At 39.9% G+C, this 21,640-nt stretch overlaps 2 protein-coding genes across 7 annotated transcripts in view; both read right to left on the reverse strand.

The window, feature by feature from the left end:
- The window catches only part of LOC139122881 (zinc finger protein 493-like), a 127,813-nt gene extending 112,058 nt beyond the window's left edge, over positions 1 to 15,755 (reverse strand). For 2 of the 5 annotated variants that reach the window (XM_070688712.1, XM_070688810.1), the window contains exons 1-2: positions 15,444 to 15,755; positions 14,350 to 14,472 (exon numbers count right to left, since the gene is read on the reverse strand). In XM_070688712.1, coding sequence (XP_070544813.1) covers positions 14,350 to 14,472; positions 15,444 to 15,576 — 256 coding nt within the window. In that variant the 5' untranslated portion in view covers positions 15,577 to 15,755. The remainder of the gene's footprint in view (positions 1 to 14,349; positions 14,473 to 15,443) is intronic. The other 3 variants (XM_070688764.1, XM_070688772.1, XM_070688758.1) reach the window with 2 other exon arrangements.
- On the reverse strand, positions 8,567 to 11,415 carry LOC139122943 (uncharacterized). 2 transcript variants are annotated; one of them, XM_070688836.1, is made up of 3 exons: positions 11,256 to 11,415; positions 10,815 to 10,879; positions 8,567 to 10,530 (listed from the first exon to the last, which is right to left on the reverse strand). In XM_070688836.1, the coding sequence occupies exon 3, from the start codon at positions 9,747 to 9,749 to the stop codon at positions 8,574 to 8,576; it is 1,176 nt and encodes a 391-aa protein (XP_070544937.1). In that variant the 5' UTR covers positions 9,750 to 10,530; positions 10,815 to 10,879; positions 11,256 to 11,415; the 3' UTR covers positions 8,567 to 8,573. The 2 variants fall into 2 exon arrangements, with proteins under 2 accessions (XP_070544937.1, XP_070544944.1); XM_070688843.1 differs by having other exon boundaries at positions 10,815 to 11,415.
- Positions 15,756 to 21,640: the final 5,885 nt, after the last annotated feature.

Below are 21,640 nucleotides of genomic sequence, written 5' to 3' on the forward strand. Positions count from 1 at the left end.
CAATTTTGTCAAACTTCGGCGAAATATTAGCCTATAGACAAAATTTCATCTAGGTAAGGTAAATTTACTGAAATTTGATCGACAAATAATCCTGAGCTTGAACGTGACAGCTCGCCTTCTCCGGGAAGTCAAGTATCCAGCTGCCCATACACAGTTGCCCATATGGCCAGGTTTATGAGATTGTTTTCAAGCGACGGCGGCAGACCGTACGGGGCTCTGGATATGAACCTACCGCCGGTGTAGCTGTAATAAACTGTTGCGTTGTTTTTAGTGCCCACGGACGAAGTCCTGGGGGAGTTATAGGTTTGGTCATGTCAGTCCGTCCGTCCGTCCGTCCGTTCACGCAGATACCCCAGACATGCCCTGTCAATTTCTTTCAAACTTTGCACAAGAATAGTACCCAACCCCATACAGATGCACGTCGATTTGTTTCACAATGCGATTGAATTTGGCCGTGTTAGAGGACTTTTTAGTTAACACCTCCATAGACTCCCATGTATAAAGCAGTTCTCCATAGAATCCCATGTATAAGGCCAAGAAAAATAAAAATTTGGTTTCTCATCGTATTCATATTGCCTAAAGGATGCAGTGACACAGTTTTTTGTCCCCACGGATAAAGTCCAGGGGGCTTATAGATTGGGTCATATCCGTCCGTGAGTCCATCAGTGAGTCCATCAGTTCACGCAGATATCTCAGACATTTTGACAAAATATCATGTGACCTTGGTGACCTTTGACCTCAAATATACATTATTGTCCATAACTCAGTAACCACAAGTGCTAAACCTTTCATATTTGGTATGATGGGACACCTTATGACACCACATATTGTACCCCATTAATTATGCACATATCTAATTTTAAGCAAGCCAATAGAGCTAGAGGTCTGATTTTTGGTATATAGGAATAACTTAGCAATACAATTATTTTGACAAAATGTCATGTGACCTCAATGACCTTTGACCTCAAATATATATATTTGTCCACAACTCAGTAACCACAAGTGCTACACCCTTCATATTTGGTATGATGGGACACCTTATGACACCACATATTGTACCTCATTAATTATGTGCATATCTAATTTTAAGCAAGCCAATAGAGCTAGAGGTCCGATTTTTGGTATATAGGGATAACAATAGGGTAGAAATCTAAATATGCCCATCTAAATATTAGACATCTACCATCGAGAACAAAAGAAATTTGCTGTAATTTGAATATTTAAGGAGTTTAAGCAATTTCCACTATAAATAAAGAACCCCTGCCTCAAACTCCACAAAAGTTGCTGGACATATTTTGCCGTTGTCATGCCATTGCTTCGTTTAATAACCAGTTAATCAAATGCCTAATTGACAGGAGGAAATTCAAGACCATATTTGAATAGTAGTATATATTGTCCTCAAAATTACTCTATCACGGCCCAAGTACTCATTGCCTTCAGCAATACTGCCTTGTTATTATTATTATTATTATATACCAAACTGTGAATGCTCATTAGATATGCAAATTATTGATTAGCTGACATGAAAATGCCGAATGACTTTCAATATTGTCATAACCTGGTATAGTCATCAATATACATAGCATGATTTGCCAACTTTGATCAAGTAATTCCAAATATATATCCGTAATTAGGAAAGTTCATTAAACATGGGAATTAGGAATTGGCTGAAATACAAGTGTTTAATGACTTTCAGTAAGACTGTATCATAGTATCCTTAATAGTCGCGCCAGCGGCTTACTGACTACGCATGCGCTTATTCATAATATACTATGGGAGTAACCGGAAGTGTACCCTTCTTTCATGGGCGCTGCCATGGTTTTTTTTTGAGTACTCGTAAATAAACAAATACGAAACAAATTACTATTATATAACATGCCTTTTATAAAATATACCTCTTTTATTAGCCAGTAAATGTTATTATGCACCTTGTCGCTGATACAAAATATCGTTAATACAGATAAAGGGAGAAAACTGTCGTGCATATGAACGGGGGCATACGCAAAGAATGCTGGGATTGAATTATAGAAGAGCGCCCCCTGTGTTAATAATTAGATTCAAAAATTGCCAGTTTTTAGACGGAACGCTATAGTTTTCAGCTTGCAAGTGGAAGGTGGGCAGTGCGGTTACCATTGCCATGATAATGATTGCATAATACGTCCCTTGTTTAACGCAATAGGCTGTTATCATTGTAAAAATTGCCAATTTTTGTCCAAAATTTTTACACGCTACAGAAAATCTATACCTGCCCTGCTGCAGGGTTTGACGTTGTGTACGTACGTGAACTGCTTTCATCAGAGAGAAACTGGGCATAGTTGTCATATAAACGTTTATGAAGTAACCAGTGTTTGATCTAGGACTCCAAAAATAGGGGCCATTGTGGGCCCACTCCCTTGAAAAAAAGGGGCCATTGGCAAAAAAAGGGGGCCATACTGGGCCCCATGCAATTTTTAAAGAGGGCGCTTGTTGATCCCAAAGAGTGAATAAAAAGTGGTCCCCCCCCCCCCGAATTATTAATCAAATTAAAATTGCAATCAGTTGTTTTTAAAAGGCTTATAATGGACAGATTGGGTTGCCAGGTAACATTTGCAAAGACAGATTCCACTGTGTGCTGAAGGAATTGACAAAAAGTTGCAGTAGATGTAACTATTGATATTTTTCTTTCTGTGTGTCATTCAACAACGGCAGTTTTCTATTGAGCTTCAAGTTATTTCACTAGCAATCAGTTTGTCAACTACGTTTTAGTTATACACGTTTTAGTTGTAAAGTAAACCTTTATTGCTCACAATCTAATTTAGATTGGATTGTCAACAATAACACTGCTAGAAATATTGCTAGAAACAGAGTGGATATAAAGACTTTGTTGACAAACTTGAATTTTTGAGAATTACAAAAAAAAAAAACATTTTGATACTCAGAATAAAAACACCGAAAGCAGCCTATTAAAAGTGACAGCTACTGTCCCTTTAATCAAATAATATGAAGTTACTGCAGTGACTGGCAGTTCACCCGCAAGAAGGATCTCTACAAAAAGACAGACGTACAGGTGAGTCAACATTTAATAACACACTTTTGTAACGCTCATTTATTGGACACAGACACGATCACTGAATCCAACACGTTCTTTTATTTCCGACTCCACAGAAACTAAGGCAAAGCATTGGTTTGTTTACAAACACAGTAGTTTATGACATAAGACAAAGAAAAACCTGAAGAAAAAATAGAAAGAAACTCTGTATAAATATCACATCAATATAGCATGCTGTGAGACACTAGCACAACAGTGATATCAGTCTCATAGAGGAAATTTACAATACAAGTCAAACACCAGGTAGATGCACTATACGGACAAGCAAAGGACTGTGCGCCCTCAGTGGCGAGTCACGGTATATATGGAAATGTATAGCATAACCTCTATAGGCATACAGATGAATAAACTTCACTGCTAAATACTCGTAAAAATGTGATACAAAAATACATTTCACAAACACTCACCCTGACTGTGACAGGTAAGGCTTTGAATGACAGCAACTCTAGTCTGAATCGATCGACTGTCTTACCTAAAGCAAATGGTAAATGCAGTGTAAAGCTATGGCACTCGCGGTAACACACACAAGCCATACAGTGTTTGCATAGAACTCTTCAAATCCATCAAACATGATAAAAACTCGAATCGGTAAGTACTCGGAATCAATAAGAACTTTTCGAATCGATAAACCTAGCAGTAAACTCTGAAATACTCTCAAACAATGAACTAGAAAAGTTTGAATAAGTTTCCTAGCAGCGATGTATACAAAGTCACATGGTTTGGAAAACGCTATGTATTTCTATGGCAGTTCACTGAGGCAAATACTACAGCACGGAAACTTAATATCTCAGAAATAACTTGGAAACAACTGACAAAATCACATCAGATAAAAGTTCAACATCTTACCAAAGATATCTGCATATCGATTAAACTCTGATGGCATCTGACCATGGTAGATGGCTCAGATAAAAAGTAAATACGGAGCTAACTCAAACTCCAACTAAAACAAAAATGGCGGAATGTCATATAGCAAATACGCATGCGCACGTGTTTAATTTGCTCACGTCACACACTTCCCTGCTTGATGGTTGGTGTCTCAACAACCAAGCAAAAGCTACAAGCTAATTACATTTAGTTTGAGAAATCATCTGCATAATCAAAAGATTTGACTGTGCTATATTAGTCAACACTTGCGAGTCAATCTGAAAAGCAACAGTAGATTCTTTCACAGCAGATTTGGGCAAATGAAAAGGGTTAGAATGACATCCAGCATTCTCACGACTCGTACGTCGAAGTCCTACAGTTTCTTCTTCTGTCGGCAAGGGCTCTGGACTCTGTCTGATATCCACCTTGTCTGTAAGATTCTTCACCACTTCCTCAGTACCAGGTTGTACAGAGCTATGAGTATTCATGTCAGAGGGCTGCTTCCCTGCTTTGACTGAAGTACTAGGCTCACTACCATAGGTTGAAATTACTTTCTCCTCTGGATTTCCGGTCTGATCAGGTACTGCTTCTGGTGATGCGGAACGTAACTGCTCCCAGCGCATACAATCAACGCCATAGTCAAATTCATCATTATCTGACTCACTACAGGACGTATCTTCAGACTTAACCACATCAGTGGGAGTACTGTCAAGTTCCATGTCTTTTGCAAGGCTTCTGGAATCCAACATCTCTCCACGATGAACAGTCTTCTTAGGTCGTCCTCCATCGACAGGCTCAACAACATAGGTGTTCCCACCTGTGTCAAGTCGATCAACCACTATATATGGTTCCGGACTCCATACATCTTGTATTTTATTCCGTCCTCTTGTATTTCTATTCCGCAGAAACACTCGAGCACCGACTGGTAAGTCTGTCTTATCAGCCTTACGGTCATTTCTGGCTCTCCTCCTCAGGGCTTCACGCTCTGTTTTCTTTGAGGCCATATCATATGCATCCATCAACTTCTGGTGATGCTCAGCAATCCACTCTTCCACCTGACTATTGTCGTCGGCATCCATCTCAATTCCTAGTAAATGATCCACAGGGAGTGAAGGTTCTCTACCAAAGAATAAGTAATGGGGCGAATACCCAGTAGACGAATGGGGTGTACTGTTGTATGCATATACCAACTCTGGCAGCAACTCTGGCCATTTACGCTTCTTCTCAGGGGGTAGAGTGCGTAAACGCTCGTGCAGTGTACGATTAAATCGTTCGCATTGCCCGTTCCCTTCTGGGTGGTATGGGGTCGTGCGACTCTTCACAATACCATACACCTTACAGAGTTCACTGATGAGTTTGCTCTCAAAATTCCGACCTTGGTCGCTGTGTATTCTACGTGGCACTCCAAACCTCACAAACCAATCACGAACCAGGACTCGCGCTACCGTTGTGGCTTTCTGGTCTCGCGTGGGGATGGCTTGAGTGAATTTCGTAAATACATCTGTAAGCACAAGAACATTCTCAATACGTTGGTACCAGGTTCTAAAACGGTAAAATCCATGGCTAGTACCTCCAAAGGCTTCGTAGCAGTGAGGGATCCCATAGTTGGGTGGAGTCTCTTCCCTGCTTTGGCCAAGGTACAGCGTTTACATCTGTGACAATAGTCGGTTGCATCAGAGACCATGCTGGGCCAATAACACCTACTCCGAAGAAGGGCAATCGTCTTCTCAGACGCCTGGTGTCCAACCTGGTCGTGTACAGCAAACAATACTTTACTCTTGAGTGAGTCAGGAAGTAGTAGCTGTCTAACTTCACGTCCGGTTTCATGTACAATGCGGTACAAAACACCATTATCTTATTTTATTCTCTTCCAACCTCTGAGTAGTTTACGTGTTGACTTGGTCTCTTTCATCAGCTGTCTATTTGTTGGCGGGTGTTTGTTCTCCCAATAGTAAAATAGTCTTCATATGTGGTCATCCGCTTTCTGAAGTCTGGCAAGTTCGTCCCTTTGAACTGTGGGGAAAGTAGAAACAGTCTTTGGTTCCATCTTAGCAGATCTTGTACGTATCTCATCAAGTAACACATCTGTAGTTGTGTGATGAACCTGTTGTCTGACAGCATCTGGTAAAGGCTGAGGTAGTCTAATGGTTGCAGTATGGTTAACAAGGGTTTCACTTGTAGTTTCCTCCAACCGTACAGATCTTGGTTCATTACCATGGCTGACCTTCCTACTGAGCGCATCAGCATTTCTGTTACTCTTACCGGAGCGATACTTGATAGTGAACGTAAACTGTGCAAGTTCTGCGACCCAACGTGTTTCAGTGGCTCCCAACTTGGCTGTTGACTGTAGATAACTCAAAGGATTGTTGTCTGTATAAACTACAAACTCAGATCCAATCAAAAGGTCACGGTACTTCTGGGTTACTGCCCATTTCAATGCTAGCAGCTCCAACTTCATACTGGAGTAGTTGTTCATGTTGCGTTCATTAGGCTTCAAACTGCGGCTGGCGTACCCTAGGACAACAATTCTGTCACCTTGCTTCTGTGAAAGCACTGCTCCTAAACCTTGGAGGCTTGCATCAACCTCAAGTATGAAAGGTAGGTTGAAATCCGGGTAGCCCAATATAGGTGCCGAAGTCAAGACTTGTTTCAAAGTATTAAAGGAATCTTCACATGACAGATCCCAGCGGTCTCGAATCACACATGCAGTACGCTTCTGCTTGGCTTTCTTGCCGTCTTCTCATCTGCAGAGGGGTCCTCAGCAGGTTTTGCAGGGGTGCTGCAATGTTGGCATATCCTTTCACAAACCTCCTATAGTATCCGGACAAACCTAAGAATCCACGGAGTTCTCGCTCAGACTCCGGTCGAGGCCACTCTCGTACAGCTCGTACTTTCTCTGGATCAGGGCCTGTCCCTTCACTGGTCACCAAATGTCCTAAGAAGTGAACAGTGGTGTGGAATAGTTGACATTTCTCAGGCTTGACCTTCAAGTTAAGGCTTGATAGGCGTGAAAGAACCAGGTCAAGTCTTGCTAAGGTTTCCTGGAATGTGGATCCGAAAACCAATATGTCGTCTAAGTAGATCAGGAGTGTTTGAAAATTCAAATCTCCAAAAGCTTTGTCCATCAATCTCATGAACGTCGCCGGGGCATTACAAAGCCCGAAAGGCATTCTTGTATACTCGTACAATCCTCCTGTGCCTGTCCTGAATGCAGTTTTCTCTACATCGCGTTTTGCCACGGGGATTTGGTTAAATCCATGAGCAAGGTCAAGGCTACAGAAGTATTTGGCTCCTTTCATTACATCTAATGCCTCGTCTATTCTCGGTAATGGGTATGCGTCTTTGTGGGTCTTCGCGTTAAGGGAACGGTAATCAACGCATAGTCTCAGCTTGCCATCTTTCTTGCGTACTAGAACAATGGGTGAGGCATATGGGCTTGACGACTCGCGAATGATACCTCTTTCCAATGACTTGCGAATGTACTCTCTCACTTCACTCCACTGGTGTGGGGGTACTCTGCGATGTGGTACTTTAACTGGTTTATCATCTATTGTTATGATTCTATGTTCCACAACATCACAGAAACCAATGTCGTCTTCATTCTTACTAAATATAGTCTCATGTTTCTGAATAACTTTGTACAATTCGTCGTATTCGGTGTGACTGATGTCACCAACATCCATCCTAGAAATAAGATTGTCTATGACAGGTGTCGCTAACTCAGTAGTCTCAGCTGCCTTGATCTCTACCTTGTTCTCGTTCACAGCGCAAAACCTGATAAGGGGCTGCATCACTGCCGGTTTGATCACACCAACTGGGGTACGTGGCGATAAGTACACATCAGTATCACTGAAATTTGCCAGCTGCATAGGGACTCTACCGTTACCATCCACAGATACATATGCTGCTCCTACAGCTACACCATTCTGTAGTTCTGCAACATGTGCTACATGTCTCTCCAGCAGTGCGTGGTATGTCTGTCCTGCTGCTGCTGATCGAACGGATCCTTCAATGACTCTGATAGAACGGGCAGGGAGTAATACAGGCTTCCTACCAGCGATGCGTACAGGTTTGACACTTGAACTTGTGGTAGTTGCAACAGCTTCTTCATTTACTGTTAAGGGTTTGCATATTTCCAATGCGTGTAGTAGTTTAAGCTCATCAGGTCTGACTAGCTTTGACATCTTGTCCATGTAGTCATTTCCATACTTGTCAATGAGTGTCTGTCTCATATCTCTAAACACATTACAGCCAATAACACCAGGCATTCGTGTCTTGCGTGCTTCGACTGGGGTGTTTACAGGATCACGTACAACTAAAAATCCTAAATTGTGAAAAGTGTGGTTCAGTACTGTGACAGGAAGCTCGACATATCCGATGAAGGGAATTTCCAAGCCTTGGGATGCTGAGATCTGGATAAAAGACGTGACATCTACTAACTTTCCATCTTGAGCGAGGTGCTCTTTGAAGAAACGTTCAGTCACGGTGCTCACCTCCGCACCTGTGTCAACCAAACATCCAACTTCAGCATGCCCCAACTTGACAATAATCTCAGGACAATCCCCAACAGCCTTACGTATGAATGAGCCTCCATCTATCAACGACTCGCCTACCACGCGGCTCACAGCAGTAGGCTGTCTGCGTTTAAATCTTGGGCTTTTGGTGCAGATTGGGACGGAATTGTAACTGTAGACAGATCACTACGCGACTTCTTTTGGGGACAGTTCTTCCGTAGGTGGTCCGCAGAGTTACAAATCCAACAGTGACGCTTCCCATCTGTGGCCACAACCTGTCGCTTGACAGTGGACTTGCCAGATTTGTTCTGAAGCACAGAGAGGAGTGATTCTATCTGTTTCTGTTGAGCGGCGATCTGCTCTCCTTGTTTCAAGACTAGACTGTACACATCACCCTCCACTGTAGCTTCACGAACTGTTGCGTCCCGTTTCTGTTTCTGGCATTTCCCTTTCTGTCCCATCAGCCGTATAATCTGGTCTCTCATGTCAAAAAAGGAAAGGTCTGGTTGGTCAGCGTTAAGTCTTCGCAACTCCATTTGCATGGACTCCTCATGCACTGCCTCGGCAAGGCGATTCTTCAGTTGAGTCTCGCGGCCAGGCTTGAATGAAGGGTCCAACTGTATGATGCGGTCATACAAATTAACTAGTTCAAGTGAACATGCAATAATGTCATCCTTCTCTGTTTGCCTATAGGAATAGAACCGTTGTTGCAACTGAGGCAAACTGTCACCGTCACCGAACACTCTGGAAAGCACAGTGAAGATTTCTCGTGGGCTTGAAGTTACGCTCTTCCCCCTTCCAAGAATTTCACGTCTCGCCTTACCAGCAAGGTGTTCTATGATAAAAGCGGCTTGCTCACTCTCTGTCAAATTCCTGGATAAAATGATAGCCTTGGCATCCTCAATCCAATCATCAACAGAAAGCTCTGTAGCAATCTCTGGTTTCTCTTTAAACCTGTCGAGTTTTCTACTTGGTGCCATGTACACCATCTTGCCTTGAGTACCACCTGCATTGCCACTGCTTGTATTAGGGCTCGCCCTGTCCTTGTTAATCAGTCGCTTGACCTCTTGCTCAGCTGCCTTGGCATCAGCAGTCGCTGCAGCAACTTCATCTTCTTTACGGGAGAAAGCTGCTTTCAAGTTATCCAACTTCTGCTTCAACTGTGCAATCTCTTCCTCATCAGACATGGTTAGTGCACCAGGAGCAACACAAGAGTATTGAGTAACACAATACAACAACAGTGCACAATACAGTGGCACAGCACAGTGGCAGCAATACACCATGAAGTCTTACTGATAAAACACTTGCACTGAAATAGTGTCCAACTATTAAAAGTGTCTATGCAAAAGTATCAATATAGTGTCGAAAATGCAGTACATACAACTGTAACAGTCATCTATGTGAACAGCTATATCAGCATAAAGCATGTGCAGCCTTAATGCTACTCATCAAAAATGAAGCATGTACAGCCTTAATGCAACTCATCAAAAATTGAAGCATGTACAACCTTAATGATAGTCATCAAAAATGAAGCATGTACAACCTTAATGCTACTCATCAAAAATGAAGCGTGTACAACCTTAATATACAATGGCAGTGTCATACAATGTCTCTATAAAATTCAAATAAAAATTGTGAGCCAGTTTTGCAATGTAACAGGGATCACATCCCATACTAACTGTTCAATAACTGCAAGCAAACGAGACAATAGTCCAACAATTTGAATTTCAGTGTCCGTATATCCAATTCAAAATGTACGTCCGATGCTGCAATCATCCAGTATCAGTTGATCAAGAATACCAATCAGCTATAATCTACTTGATATCTACTTCACATCCACAATCAGGGTTACATAAGTCTGTCCAGTGCAGAGCCTGCTGCAGAGATCACACTGTAATTCTTCGGAAATCCTGCCGACTACGCCAAAATGTAACGCTCATTTATTGGACACAGACACGATCACTGAATCCAACACGTTCTTTTATTTCCGACTCCACAGAAACTAAGGCAAAGCATTGGTTTGTTTACAAACACAGTAGTTTATGACATAAGACAAAGAAAAACCTGAAGAAAAAATAGAAAGAAACTCTGTATAAATATCACATCAATATAGCATGCTGTGAGACACTAGCACAACAGTGATATCAGTCTCATAGAGGAAATTTACAATACAAGTCAAACACCAGGTAGATGCACTATACGGACAAGCAAAGGACTGTGCGCCCTCAGTGGCGAGTCACGGTATATATGGAAATGTATAGCATAACCTCTATAGGCATACAGATGAATAAACTTCACTGCTAAATACTCTAAAATGTGATACAAAAATACATTTCACAAACACTCACCCTGACTGTGACAGGTAAGGCTTTGAATGACAGCAACTCTAGTCTGAATCGATCGACTGTCTTACCTAAAGCAAATGGTAAATGCAGTGTAAAGCTATGGCACTCGCGGTAACACACAAGCTATACAGCGTTTGCATAGAACTCTTTAAATCCATCAAACATGATAAAAACTCGAATTGGTAAGTACTCGGAGTCAATAAGAACTTTTCGAATCGATAAACCTAGCAGTAAAACTCTGAAATACTCTCAAACAATGAACTAGAAAAGTTTGAATAAGTTTCCTAGCAGCGATGTATACAAAGTCACATGGTTTGGAAAACGCTATGTATTTCTATGGCAGTTCACTGAGGCAAATACTACAGCACGGAAAACTGTTAATATCTCAGAAATAACTTGGAAACAACTGACAAAATCACATCAGATAAAAGTTCAACATCTTACCAAAGATATCTGCATATCGATTAAACTCTGATGGCATCTGACCATGGTAGATGGCTCAGATAAAAAGTAAATACGGAGCTAACTCAAACTCCAACTAAAACAAAAATGGCGGAATGTCATATAGCAAATACGCATGCGCACGTGTTTAATTTGCTCACGTCACACTTTAATTCGGGTTTTTTCCAAATTTTGACCATTCTCTCAACTCAATACTGATGATTATGCATATGTTTTATTGCAGACATGTACGATCAGCTACCAGTACCATCCGTCATCTCTATAGTACAGCCAGTGCCATTGTGACAGCCACTTCACCTGAAAGAGGATTTATTTTTTGATTGAGCTGTAAACACTGAAATGCCAAATCTGATTTTAATAAAGATTTTACCCTAACATGTACCATTTCTGAATTAATTTTAAGTAAAGAGTAAAGGAATAAAATAAAAAGAGGGGGTAAATGACTTAAAAAAATAAACTATAAAAATGTTAAATACTAGATTTCGGTATCCAGAGAAATAGTGAACTTAGATTTGAGAGTGTGTCCTTTATTTTATATTTCTTCAAAATTTCAAGTTTAGAGTAAAAGACTAATAAAATTTGGGGTTCACAGTAAAAAAGTTGAAAAAAATAAATTATCAAAACTGTGAAATACTAGATTTGCGTATACTAGAGAAAAACTAAACTCAGACAAAAAAACACACTCACGCTCTTCTCTATTTGTTTGATGACAGAAATATGAAATATCTAAACTGTTTTTGTACGACTGGGAACCCCACGTGGCTATAACGCTGGTATGCGAGTCACTGCCAAACGAATAAATAAACAAGTGACTTGTCCTCGGAAACTCGCAGCCAGTTTACAAACATAACTATTCTGTGCTACTAGGATATTTTGATCAACCCAGGCCAAAAAATGTCAGAAGTTAGCGTCCACAATGCACTGAATACCAGTCCCGGCCACTCGAACCCTATCGTGTGAAATAGTTATACCGTATAAGCATTGCTTGCTATTTGATCATAACGTACTACAGACTTGCATAGTTAGGCCTGCATATCGAAGTCAACGGTAAAATTCCAAAATTTTATTCACCTGTGGAGTGCGGCTGTGTTGCAAACCGGCAGTATTGGTCTGCGTGTCAGTTTCTGACCCTTCCATCGTTGTACCGCTTTCATCGTCGGGCGTGGGTGAGGGGACAATCCAAAGGTTTTATCAGAAAATCACTCAAGATACACAAACAGTCACGGCATAGTAGCGCGACGCATGGCCTTCTGCACACGTCCCATCAAAGACGTCATGCCAACTTACGTCATTGTCGCAAAATGTCGTGATTGAATATATACCACGTTACGGTATATCCTCGTGTTGTCGTAGCTAGCATGGGCATAAAACATAGCGGGCTGGCGGAAACAAATTACCAGGTGCCGGCCTTGAATTATTGTGCCCGAAATGGCGCCATGGTCTGTGAAAATAGCGCCATAGCTGATTTTTTTGCGCAAAATGCGCAATGGCGCACTCTAGATCAAACACTGAGTAACAATTACAGTTTATCATGAATCAATACAAATAACATTGCCAATCTTAACCCCTGGCGCGACACCAAGGGCTGAGCCCTATATAATATTATACATAGCAAGTTTCATCAACTTTGGTCCAGTCAATTCAGAGAAATATCCCTAATTAAGAGAGTTCATTAAATATATAAATAAGGAATTGCCTGAAGTAAAGTTCAATAATATTGTATCATAGTGTCTTCAAAATATGTATTCATCAACTTTTGTCAAGTAAATTCAGATATATATCCCTAATTAGGAAAGTTCATTAAATATGCAAATTAGAAGTTGGCTGAAGTAAAAACGCTTAAACCCCGGTGTGGGGAATAAAAGACCCCCAAATCAGAGAAAATTCATAATGGTGCTTAAGTGACAACTGACAACAGCAAGGTAGATCGCTCCATGAAAGTCAGCCTAAACGATTATCAAACAAAAATTATTGGCATACCATAAACATAGACTGTTTCATAAACACCTAGGCCATACAGGTATCTGCAAAGTTTCACAAAGCTTTTTGAAATTATGATTAGGGGTAAAATCGCTTTCGGAACAAAGGGAATGGTCCCTTGGAAACAGTTGTTCCATGATTCAATTTTCAAACAATTGTCAATCATTCAGTGACACGCAGAGTTGTAAACTGGTCAAACATTTGCTGTGCATACGAGAACAATTACGAAGTAAACAAACCGTGTGTATGCTTACATGTAAAGCTACCAACCAAAGACAGAAAATATTATACTGTAATTGGAACTTATAATTTTAAACAAACTATGGCATAGTGATTTTTCACCAAGAGAAGAAATCTGCCTATCTCCACTAGGCTAACAAGGATATCACTTCTGGACTGTTGATTTTGACAGCTTCCACAGTTTTGGACAAAACTGCATATTTATTTGTCAAGCACATGAATTTGATTAGAATCCAATCAGTATGATGAATATTCACTTAATACCCTTTTCCTGCCAAGTCCATATTTCACCATCAGGTCAAGATGGTTAAAATTAATGAAACAACATATTCCATATGGTGTATTTTAACATAATACTGTACATTTGAAGGCTTTTGAAAACGAAAATACTGTAAACTTGATTTTTTTGGACTAAAGATGCTATAACATACCAAGCCAAGTGGGTGTAAATACGTCATGTTTTGGCTCAATACCGCTTGTTACTGACTTGGCTGATGGGGAAGTGATACTGTCTGGCAGGAGAAGGGTTAAAATACTGAGTGTGTAAATGTACATTTTGTGATTCTTGAGATTTTGCCAGGGACAGATCCAGTAAAGTACCGGTACATGTTAAGGTATGCAGTACATTGTGAGATTGATGACAGAAGATATCACAACTGTCTCTGATCCAAAACAACAAAATGCTAAATGTACTTGCATGTAATGCAACAGGTATCCAATAACAGCACTATCAAACATGTACGTGTGCCAGTATAGCAGAAGTGAGCTTTGAAGCTTGAAATGCTGGTCAAAGACAGATCATGTACACTCACCACTGCTGTATCAACACACCTGAAACATTTATAAAGAACCTTACCTGCCATGGATGATGTGTTGTCCTGATTTTTCTGACATAAGGCGCTCGAAAGACTCTCAAACGATTTCCCTAACTCACGTAGTTGATCATATCGTCTTGCAGCTTTACAAATTGCTGAACATTCTGAGAAAATACAGAACATGTCACTTACATATTAAGTCGCATAGATTTGATCTATAATGACTACTGTACATATAGCTGTTAAATTCATTGGGTCAATTGTACTATGTTATACACTTGAAAGCATCCCAAGACTGACATGTAACTGAGGTAAAGTGCTGGAGATATCTTATGATTCATTATGATTTTTTCCATCAGATATCACTTAGTGCACAGCGAAATGTAGAACATCTCACCAAAATGAATGATTCACAGAATACCGGTAGTTTTTTAACTCTCAAAATGTGCTCTAAAGCACATTATTCTGCTAAATTCCTACTATGAATAAGTTAGAATATTACGCTTTATTGAAAAGAGGAGATAGTATTTTTTTGAAGCATACAACTATTAATTGCGAGTCCTCATTCATACATCTGGTATGTTGATCAGAGGTCACCTTGATACTTCCAATCATTTATTTCAGTTCCAAAAGTTTGTCAGTCAGAAGAAAAGTCACTGTAAATATAAACGCAATTAATAGGCTATGGACACTTTGGTGTGACCATGGATGTACTTTTGTACATCCATGGTGTGACCACATACAAGTAAGCTGGGGGCCTGCCTATTAGACTTTATGTCACTTTCACACCAGACATGATTGGCAACACCTAACTGCACTGTGGTCTATGATTTTCATTATGGCTGTTTTAGATTTACATCCTATCACTTATTTGTCATCCGTTAGAAATCCTCAGATAAAATTTACATACAGTATGCGGACAACAAAGGGTAGAATTTCATTCGTATTGTGACAAGGTCTATGAGTGTACCATGTGAGTGTACCAATCGTGATGGCCGCGGTTCAACAGTCGGTCGAAGCATAGACATTAGAAGCGATAAACCATATATTATTCCACGAATGGACATATTCTGTAATACTCTATAGACCCATGGGGACTACTTTATGGGGTTGACATACATGGTGGAGTAAATACCTTTAGGACTGAACAGAATGTCACATGTATATCTGCCAGTGGAGACAGTGTTGTTACCAGTCGTTGTCTGTTGCTCTCGATCCCGAACCGTTGTGCAGTTAATGTTATTGTTCAGTATTCCCAACGATGTCATCTTGATACCACGATTCCTGTCGCTCAAACACTTAAAAGACGTGGAAATACTCCGGAAATGTAATCATTGGTGAAAATTACAGAAGAAATGGTCTTTCAGCGTCGGTAGACTGCTCACCCAGAGCTGCGAGATGCTGACAAGGACTCATTGAAACCTTTCAACTTTGACCTTTGAAAGAAGCCTATAAATATCATTGTTGAGGGCGCTTTTCGCTGACAGGCTCGCCATGGCTGTCGTCTTATCACAAAGTTTTCAAGCCTTGTACGACTGGAAGGAGAAGAATGCATCCTGAATGCATTCATATGATGATCTTTGTAATCAAACAGCTAATTATTTGTTTTTTCACACAAGACGCATTGTAATTTTAACGCATTCACAGTTATGTAGATTTGTTTTATTTGTGACTATGTTGAAATAAATTTATCTTTTTCAAAAAAAAAAAAAAAAAAAAAAAAAAAAAAATGGCTGTCGTCTTCATTCAACACCCAATTCAACAGGACTTGTTAGCAATTCAGTAAATGATTTAAATTTGAAGATTTTCCATACGGGCCTAGTAACAGGAAGCTTGGCCAAAACTTTTAATTTAAGTGACGGCAAATGCCGTATTTGTGGCCAAGTAGAAACACTTGAACACATCTTATTTGAGTGTAAATAAGTAAAAGAAATCTGGCAGAAATGTAGCCTATTTCTTTCTTTGTCAGAAACACAACTTTGATAACAATATCAATATCAAAAGATTATAAATCGCAGGAATCGACATTATTTACTGTATTACTTCCTTTGTAGAATGCACAGTTTGGAAAATTCGAAATTCGGTTAATCTTGATTGGATTAAAGTTTCCCTTCAATCCTATGTTATGCAATTAAAATGTTATCTTTCCTCGTGAATGAATATATTACATTTCACTTATAAGATGTGAACAAAGCTGAGGATTTTGTCACAACGTTTTCGAGCCTTGTAAGACGTGAAGGACAAGAATGCATCCGGAATGCATTTATATGATGATCTTTGTAGTTAAATGACTGATTTTGGTTTTAATTAGACAAGTTGAAATGTAATTTTACCGCATTCACAGTTATTGATTTATTTTGTTTTGGACTTTGTTGAAATAAATTTATCTGGAAGGATGCGTCCTGAACACAATTATATGATAGTATGGGTTTCTCTTTTGATATTTCTTTTTCTCTCCTTTTTGGTAAAATGACAATTTTTTCTGACATTTTGCTTTACAATTTCGTTCATTTGCTCCACACATTCGTAGTTACATAGATTTGCATTATTCGCCTCTTTGTTGGAATAAATTTTCTTTTCAAAATAAGAGGCTTGACCCTCTGCAGATTCACAAACGAACTTCAGATTGTATTTTAAGTGTTCACATTTGAGTATGATGGTGCAACAACAATAGAATACTTTTCGGTACAAAAGTTCTTAATCTAAACAGTATACCAGCTTTCCTCTTAATTACTTCATTTACCTTGGTAATATGTGGTTTCCATGTAAGGTATTCATCAATAATTACCCCAACAAATGACGCTTGATGACACCAATCAAAGGTTGATTTTTCACACACAATTCATCATATAAATACACGGTTCTACGTTTTTGGTGGAAAATTACATAGTTTGTCTTATTGATATTTATAGTAAGCCTATTTGCATCGCACCAACGTGTGACATTGTTTAAGTGATGTCCTACTAGTGACAGGTCAATGTGATCAATGTCTTTTCAATAACTATGAAAAAAGTTTGAGTCATCTGCAAAAAGACGAAAATCGAAAAAATCAGATGAATTCGGAAGGTCATTAATATAAATCAGAAAAAGTGTGGGACCAAGTATTGACCCCTGAGGATCTTCACAGGTGACAGTCAACTTGTCAGAATTGATACCATCAACACACATATTGAGATCTTTGATTTAAGTAGTCTGTAAACCAGAGTATAATACATTTGTAACACATCTTGATGTACCATACCATACTCTCTGTTAGTATGTGTCGAGTAAATAAAGATTGATTGATTGATTGATTGATTGATTGATATTTTTGATGGATATTTTGGATGGATAATTTGATGGATAATTTGTACCAGAAAATGTGCAGTTTTGAAATAATCCAGACATGGTTTACGGCAACTGTTCTGAACAGTTACAATATGCGAGCAGAGTGTGTTGCCCGATTCAGCGAGAGCTGGATGGACGCTGACACAGCGATTTTCGTCGCAGTCGCCAGGAATGATCGCATTGTTATTTTGAGCTTCTTGGGCTACATTGTTATAACATCCTGATCTGTTACAGCCCAAACTTTAGGAAGGAATATCTGACGTACCGTTACTGTGAGGAAGTTTCAATTTATTTGTGTATGAACGAATAGTAGCTTCATTTTGAAGAGCAGTATGTCCCGTCTGGACTCCTGCTGAATTGATCAAGCAAACTACACAGTGCACTGTTACATCATCATACCAAAATAAATGTGTTGCTTCGGAGATTTCTTTCATCATCAACCTTCGCTTATTTTCACCAAGAGGTGAGTTACAGACCCATACTTTACCTCTGTATCGAAATTCGAACTCGGTCTTTGAAACAAAGCGGACTGTTTGTTAAGTTCAGAGCTACGAGCCTACGTTGTTCAAATGCACCGACTGGGCAATTTTCAAAAATGCTGGTTTAGGGGCCCGTTTTACCACCGCTATCAGTGCTAAAACAGTATTTTAGCATCGTTGGAATGAGCTCTCGTCCAATCAGAATGGCGCATGGTAGCATGATATAATATAATTCTATATAATACTTATATTAATTATATTAATTTTTATCCCAACTTCGTTCCAATCGTGTAGCCGAAATCAAGTAAGTAAGTCTATATCAGACCCTGCCTTTTATTATTGTTTGTTTGCAGTTTTTGGCCTTCAAGAATTTTCGTGTACTAGTCAAATCTATATAAGAAAATTACGATGGCAACGCCATATTGTACTTTTATACGATATCGTATATTTAAAGCTACAAGGCTGTAAATGATCGAAATTAATTTGGCAGGCTTCGCCAGGGTAATAATAATAATAATAATAATAATAATAATAATAAATATATATATATATATATATATATATATATATATATATATATATATATATATATATATATATATATATATATATATATCATGAATGAAATTGCTCCTGGCGTCGCTGAGAAATTTGCGTAAATGGACGCACCGACATCAAATACAGGACACAAAATGGCCGGCAAATAGCCACAATGGATCCAATCACAAAACAAATCGACATGCATATATAACATAGGGAGAAATATTACTCCCGAATATTTGTGTGTGGGTTCACTTCAGGTATCTCTGAGACACAGGCGCTCCTTAGCTGGTAAGTATGCTAAGTAGATCGATTTTCGGCTCGATTTATCGATCCCGTTGTCGATATGCCCGCCACTGCAACCTAAATACTCACAAGGTGTGCAACACAATCACTCAAAAAACACACCACCCGATTTGTCTACTAGCCGTGCGCTCACACTAAACATTCAGAACTACATTCCCATATACCTAGTTGGATCACAAATTTAACCATCTCCTCGAAAATCATGCCAAACAGCATGTTACTCGCATCATCTTGAAGAAATCGGCCGTATTTTGAGATCAAGCGGGGTGAAATGCAGCCTGCAGAACGATTCTACCATATGATGTAATTTTTTCCACTGCTGATTGGCTAATCAAGGGTCAAATCAAAGGTCACTGCAAGACGTCACTGGCGAAGTACAGTTGAACCAATCAGCAGTGGAAAAATTACATCATATGGTAGAATCGTTCTGCAGGCTGCATTTCACCCCGCTTGATCTCAAAACACGGCCGATTTCTTCAAGATGACGCGAGTAACATGCTCTTTGGCATGATTTTCGAGGAGATGGTTAAATTTGTGATCCAACTAGGTATATGGGAATGTAGTTCTGAATGTTTAGTGTGAGCGCACGGCCAGTAGACAAATCGGGTGGTGTGTTTTTTGAGTGATTGTGTTGCACACCTTGTGAGTATTTAGGTTGCAGTGGCGGGCATGTCGACAACGGGATCGATAAATCGAGCCGAAAATCGATCTACTTAGCAGACTAACCAGCTAAGGAGCGCCTGTGCTCTGAGATAGCTGCGTGAACGGATGGACGCATGGACGGTCGACTGACATACAGACATGACCGAAGCTATCAATCCCTCCCCGCCCTCGCGTCCATACATTCATGCAGATATCTCAGAGATACCCGAAGAGATTTCATTCAAATTTGGTACTGATATTTCTCCCTATGTTATACCGGTATATGCATGTAGTATTGTTTTTTGATCCGATCCATTATGGCTGTGCACCGGATGATGTCCATGGGGATTAAAAATGACAGATTACAATAATCATTCAGTGCACCTTACCTTGTAAATATGGCAGTTCACCAAATATTTTAGGGGACAGGCATTACAACAAATGTATGTATGTATACGTTCATGTGTACATATATATGTAAATACAGACATTCATACATTCGTACATGTATACATCCGCTATGAGCAAATCAAACAAATTAATGTTGCCTCCTTTGTTCGTATTTTATTGGATAAGGATCCCTCTTGGTCTGAATATATTGATAAGATAAATAAGATTATTCGGAAGAAATGTGGAATTTTGTACAGGGTCTTCGATATTAACTCACTCAGCCTGCGCCTACCGAGATTCTACCAAGAAATGCTTGAATCCTGGTCGGCCTGCAATGTCGTGGTCAATGACTCTGAGATTGACATTACTTGTCAGACAATTTGGAACAACAGAAACGTTCTAATTGGAGGGAATTCTGTCTATAATCCAAAGCTAAGACAGAAAGGGTTTGAATTAATATTTGATTTACTTACCGTGGAGGGGTATCTATATCATGGGAAAAATTAGCCAACAAAAACCTCCAAGGGAACGAAGTTCTCCTTCTTTATGGAGCAATTACATGTCTCAGAGTTAAGTGGCCAAAACTATTGCTGATTGAGCCGGTGTTTAAAGATGAATACGAATATGTGTTTTTTAATTGTAACTTTCGACCCTCCCACAAAGTTACCAGGGAGGGCATCAGAAACGCCATTTACAGTAAAGAGGAATTAAGTCCAATTAATGAACGCTATTATGAAAGAGAATATGACTTTACTGGACCATGGTCTCCTACATATAGCCTACCATTTAAGGTAGCCATAGACACAAAAACATGAGAATTCCAGTTCAAACTTCTTCATCATATTCTGTACACAAACTACGATCTATCTAGAAGAGGCATGGACCAATTACCGCTTTGTTCATTCTGCCAAAACAGCAACGAGACACTAGATCATCTTTTCTACACCATTAAGGGACCGTTCAGTTTTTACGGCCGGGGGAGGGGGCCGGCAAAATCCAGGGGGGGTCATCATAATTTTGGAATCCGCGAAGGGGGGGTCATCACTTTTTCACTGGTAGGAAAGGGGGGGTCACCACATTTTCAAAAACATAATACCTACAATAAAGTTCACTTTATGCCATGGCCATGATCGACCCTCTTTACCGGCGGGCCGCCTTCGGCGGCCCACTACAATTAATATACTTTATGTATTACCCATGACTCTCTAAACGGGCAGACGCCTTTGGCGGCCCACTCCAATTAGGTTTACTTCATGCAATGGCCATGATCGACCCTCTTTACCGGCGGGCCGCCTGCGGCGGCCCACTACAATAAATTGACTTTATAGTAATACCCCATGACCATCTTAACGGCCGGACGCCTTCAGCGGCCCTGTTCAGTAAAGTTTACTTCGTGCAATGGTCATGATCGACCCTCTTTTTACCAGCGGGCCACCTTTGGTTGCCCACTAGAATAAAGTTGACTTTACGCAATGGCCCATGACCCTCTTAACCGGAGGGCTGCCTTTCAAGTTGGCGAACCACTCCAATAAAGTTTACTTTATACAATGTCCATGGACATTAGTTGTCTATGGAAATGAAGTTAAAAATTGCCTTACAGTCGTCCTGATTAGCAGATGTTTGCATGGATGTGGCTGAGAAGTTTGTG

Source organism: Ptychodera flava, chromosome 2, assembly GCF_041260155.1.
Source record: "Ptychodera flava strain L36383 chromosome 2, AS_Pfla_20210202, whole genome shotgun sequence".
In the NCBI taxonomy this organism is placed as follows: Eukaryota; Metazoa; Hemichordata; class Enteropneusta; family Ptychoderidae; genus Ptychodera; species Ptychodera flava.